The 4,927-nt window shown below is 38.2% G+C and overlaps 1 protein-coding gene across 1 annotated transcript; it reads right to left on the bottom strand.

The window, feature by feature from the left end:
- Positions 1 to 2,584: 2,584 nt before the first annotated feature.
- On the bottom strand, positions 2,585 to 4,714 carry LOC134228853 (uncharacterized). Its single transcript, XM_062710546.1, has one exon. It carries the CDS (start codon positions 4,712 to 4,714, stop codon positions 2,585 to 2,587), a length of 2,130 nt encoding a protein of 709 aa, XP_062566530.1.
- Between the last annotated feature and the right edge of the window lie 213 nt (positions 4,715 to 4,927).

Below are 4,927 nucleotides of genomic sequence, written 5' to 3'. Positions count from 1 at the left end.
TATTTTAAAACTATATATACACATTTTAAATTGAGGAACATTGGAAGAACCCTTTTTTCCTTTATAACTCATGACATTTCATGTAGATAATGGCTATGATGTATAAATAATGTTTTTATGAAAAGAGAATGGCGTAAAGTTACTCTTACCCCACACCCAAGGGTAGAGGGGAGGGGGGTTGAATCCCTTTCTTTTGTCCAAGGAAAACCTGAATTTTAAAGTTTAAACATAAGTTATCAAATGAATTAAATTAATAAAATTAATTTATTTTCTAAAAGTTTCTTTTTTAAAATCTGAACATTTAAATTTTTTTCCTTTTCATTACCAGGCTGTCTAATAGGTAAACTGTATAAAACTGAATACAGATCATTTTAAAGTCTTGCATTTTTTATGGCAAATCATTAAATAATGGTATAATATATATATATAAACCTCACCCATACATAAACAGGGAGTAAAACTGAAAAGCCATGCAGGTTTGCATTCTTAATCTTATTTTTGTTTACTATATGTTTTGACTTGTACCACTCCAATTGAATAAATAAAATAATAGGCTATTCTCTCCTTAAGTTTTCTGTAACCACTAGCACAATCTCAATAAAAACAACACCTTTTAGAAAAAAATTATGGCTTTTTTTTTTCCTGTTTTATGTTAGACAGACTTATTTTCTTTGAACTGTGTTCATGTGAAATTGAATCCTTTTGACCTTATATACCTTAAAATTGAAGAAGTAAAAAAAAATTATACCTGTTTAAAATGGATCACCATGTTCAGTGAGATACTTTAGTGAGATACTTTAGCAACAAAAATACAGGGCCTGTGACCCTGCTATTTATAACAACACTTTTTTTTTTTTAAAAAAATTCTAAAATTTATTCAATGATTTACACTTCTATTTCTTCTTCTGATGATCGGTCCTCAATCAGTCGCGTCAACAAATGTCCTTTCTTTTCCATCGAGTCTTTAATCTGGGAAAAAGGGATGCGACAATACACGTACTCTGTAGGACAATAATGAGGTGGAAACGTCAGTCCTTTTTTCTCCATCTTGATATAATATTTCAGACAATCTCCAATGTCCGAGAACCATGAACTTTCATTCCGAATGTTGTTGATGGGTGTCAGAAGATTCCTTTGAGTACAAGTAACCCATTTGTATTGCTGATAATGTTGGTTGATTTTCACTCTCACTCTAGATCCTGTTAGAGGTGGGATTTTCATTCTTTTTTCCAACCACACATTGTCCAGGGAATAGCCTGGATGATTTTCATAGAAATCCATGATGGCTCCTATTTTAGTTTTCATCCAGTCTCCTTGCATGTACATACACTGACTAATGGGACTCTCACAATACCAACGATACTGCATCTTTGGGAAAAACACGTCTGACTTGTTCCGTGTAATTTTTCAGAATGAGAGAGAGTTGTTTGTTATATACCTCTTGAACAAAGCTCCGCTTTATATATATATACCTTTACTGTAAGAGCCGTGTGCAAAACATATAACGATAGACCTAGGTTTTTTATGCTGACTACACAGGTAATACTAGCGCCGTGTGCAAAGAAATATGCTGACTACACAGGTAAATACTTGGCAGCGATTCAAATCCGTGATTGTGACGTCATCTTTACAAAACCTAATGTATAGAGAGAGCGCTTAGTTGTGTGTTTATAGGGAAAAACAATACTAGAATTTTTGGGTTTTTTTCTTTTATTTTTTTATTCATAACAACAAGAACATTAAAATAATAAACATTCAAAACTTTTCTTCAGTTCTTCTTTTTGTATGGGGAAGGATCTCCTCATGTACAAATAGTGTGTTTCACAACGGTTACCACAGTTCATGATATCGTATCTTTTTAGGGGGCCCACTTTCTTATCATAATCTTTAATACAATCTTTAGGTTTTTCTATCCATTCCCCTTGAAACAAAGTGCTTTCGGGTCCCTCTCTCTGGTGAGGCAAGACGTAATTGATTTTCCATTTGAATTCCTGATACTTGGGCTGTCTGGGTACTGCTAAGATCAGGATGCTGTCCCCTATGGAATCAGGTAACTTGAATCTCTTATACAGGTAGATTTCATGGTGACCTGTTTGTCCTGGATTCTGATCAAAGAAATCTTGAATACATGCCTCTTTGTTTTTCATCCATTCTCCCTTGTGACTTGTCCCTTCAGGTTCTACTATTTTCCAACGATACTCTGAGCTTAAAAATTCCATGACGTGTGTGCTCTGTCCCTCACTCAGATCAGAAATGATCTCTAGGATTTTGTAGGTCTCCTTTTTATATAGAGACTGGAGTATCTATTTTTAACTTGCAGAGGAAAAAAAAAACAATAGAGAATTTTGAATTAGAAATAATTCAATAATCTCATTCTTTTATCACTGAAAAAAAAAAAAAAAAATCTAGGTCTGATTGCTTTAATAATAGAAAACACCAAATTTGAGTTCTGACCTTTTATTTATAGTGAACACAGAAATCTTCTTTCATTTTTTAAAAAATAAGAATATCTTTTTTATAGAGAAGAAGAAACAACACACATCAATTCAATTTTTTATTTGTAACAAACAAACAAACAAACATATCAATAACCATAAGGTAAAGTGTTATAATTCTCTACAATTTGTCTCTTGTCATATACAATTCTCACTGTTTTCTCTGAAGGTTTGTTCACCACCTCATTATCACGGGTCCTCTGGATTTTGCTGGGATAGGGGACTTTTACTTCCTCTATTTCTCCCTTGAGCATTTTTTGTAAAGTCTCTGGGCACACCAACTGAGAGGTTCGATGGTTGAGAGTGACCCCTTTGCATTTATGAACCTCGGTTCCTTTGTCCGTCCGGAAACCATAATTTTTAGGACCTGCCGACATGAATTTAGTGATGTGATCCCCGTCTAATTCGTCGGTCCATTCTCCTAAACTATTGCCCAAAGTAGGATTAAAAGCTCCTTCCTTATGTTGGTAAATGATACTGTCCGTATCGAAATAAAGGCCCCGTTCTTCTAAAGGTCGTAAAGTCTCGTAGAGATGTAAGCGGGCATAGGCGGTGGTAAAACAAGCTAGGATCACGTTTCCAAAGGGACATTCTTCGACGAATTCCTGTTTGTCTTGAAAATTCACTAGCATCTTGTCTTCAATGGAATCTTCTTTATTGACTAAGAGTCGCACACCCTTGATGTCGACCGTCGAATTTTGTAAGAGTTGATGTAATTCCTCTTCTTCGTCCAAGTATCTGACTTTGGGTAATAACAATCGTTGAGCAAATTTTCCCCACAGACAATTTAAAAAGAGTTTAGCAATGGTTCTTAACACTGGATTCTTCTTGATACTGATAATGTCCATCATGAATCCTTCTTTGTATAACACTTCTCGAATGTAATCTTGTTCTTGTTCTGAGGTCTTACATTCGGAGGGAAATCCGGACGCTTCCTGTTTGATCTTGAGGAAGGTATCGATGTAGTCTTTAAATAAGTCTTGACTGCGTTCTTTGAAATGCCACACTTCGTAAGTTTGCTCTAAGGTATACCCCATGTCCAAGGCTTTATGTAATTCGGTCGTCACCCAAGTACCCGTGAGACTACGTTCCCGATCGGTGTGTTGACATGGGTGTTGAGACGTAGAGTCTTGTTGTTGGGCACAGGTGCGACATAAGGGAAATAATAACTTACCTCCCGTCCGATAAGGTAATACGGGGTGAAAGAGGCCTCGGGGTGGTAAGACCCGACAGTGAATGAGACCGAAATAACTTCTCACGTCCTGGAAGTCGTCTGTGATGATCTCGGGATGCCCTAAGGGAAAAGGTCTGTGTTTCAACACGTAAGGGTATAAGGAACACACGTCCACGTATCTCATGTCCCCTTCTTCACAATATAATTTAGTGGCATTGGTCCGGCCTCCGTACAGGGCTTCTCGAGGTTTCAAAGGATCCGGAATGTCCAGATCTCGTACAAATTGCTGTAAAGTCTCATCTTGTTGCACTTGTTGATCGAAATCGTGCTCCCAGATACTACACACGTTGTACCCCATGTCCTCTAAATCCGCAGTCCTTCTGAGAGTTTTCTCGTGTAATTGTTGGTAAGTAAATTGGGTCCGGTGAGGATGAGTTTCCGTCTGTAAACTGGGATAGCAAGTGGGGCATCCGTGCCAATAACATCCGTAAAATTCGTAGACGGTACGAGTCGCTTCCTGGTATCCGTCGACGGTATAATTTCCGATCGGGACTTCGCCTCCGTTTCTGGCATGTCGTATGTGACATCCATTCTGATGACTCATCCAGGTGAGCCATCGACAGGCTTTGGCCGAATATTGTCGTGCCGGTTCATACCCGAGGTTCGGAATGATGGCAATGCTGTCTTTAGGCATGAAATTTCGACGGTAGGCTAAATTAGCAGCATTGGCAAACGTGATGGATTCCTGGAAAGGGTCCACGTTGACCAACTTCTTGAGGGTGCTTCTAAACCGTGCACAGCATTTGTGTAAAATGTCGACGTCCGAGACACAATACCCTACAAACTCTTTCTGGAAATCAAACACTTTTCCCCTCTGTTGGTCGTACCATTCGTAAAAAGCTTTTCGTCCACTGGTAGTCATTTCGTCCGGATTGTAGAAAGCTGCCGGTGGATAAGGTCCCACGTAATTCTGGTTCTGTTCCGTATTAAAAAAGTGAGGGAAATAACCTTTCTTCATTTCGTTCAAATCGAAAGCGGAGGGCATCTTGGCCAAAGGAAAGGTTAAGAAACTATACGAGTCGATGAATTTGAGTCCACATATTTCCATGGACAAGATCTTACTCCCGTTCATGATCACGCTAGGTTTCAGGGGAGAAGAATGCACTATGTAATTCAAAATGAATTGTCCGTCGTATCCTTTGAAGTTATGGGCGATGACGATGGCCCCGTCGTGTACTAAAGTGGAATTCTTAGTACC

The sequence above is a fragment of the Saccostrea cucullata genome, unplaced genomic scaffold, assembly GCF_032062105.1.
Source record: "Saccostrea cucullata isolate Sc308-1 unplaced genomic scaffold, CSIRO_AGI_Scuc_v1 ctg5255, whole genome shotgun sequence".
Taxonomy (NCBI): Eukaryota; Metazoa; Mollusca; class Bivalvia; order Ostreida; family Ostreidae; genus Saccostrea; species Saccostrea cuccullata.
The sequence above is the reverse complement of the archived record's forward strand: the minus strand, read 5'-3'. Positions and strand labels throughout refer to the sequence as shown.

Bases quoted from the DNA above. Each gene is read 5' to 3' on its own strand.
- LOC134228853 (XM_062710546.1), bottom strand. From the start codon at position 4,714: ATGCCCTCCGCTTTCGATTTGAACGAAATGAAGAAAGGTTATTTCCCT.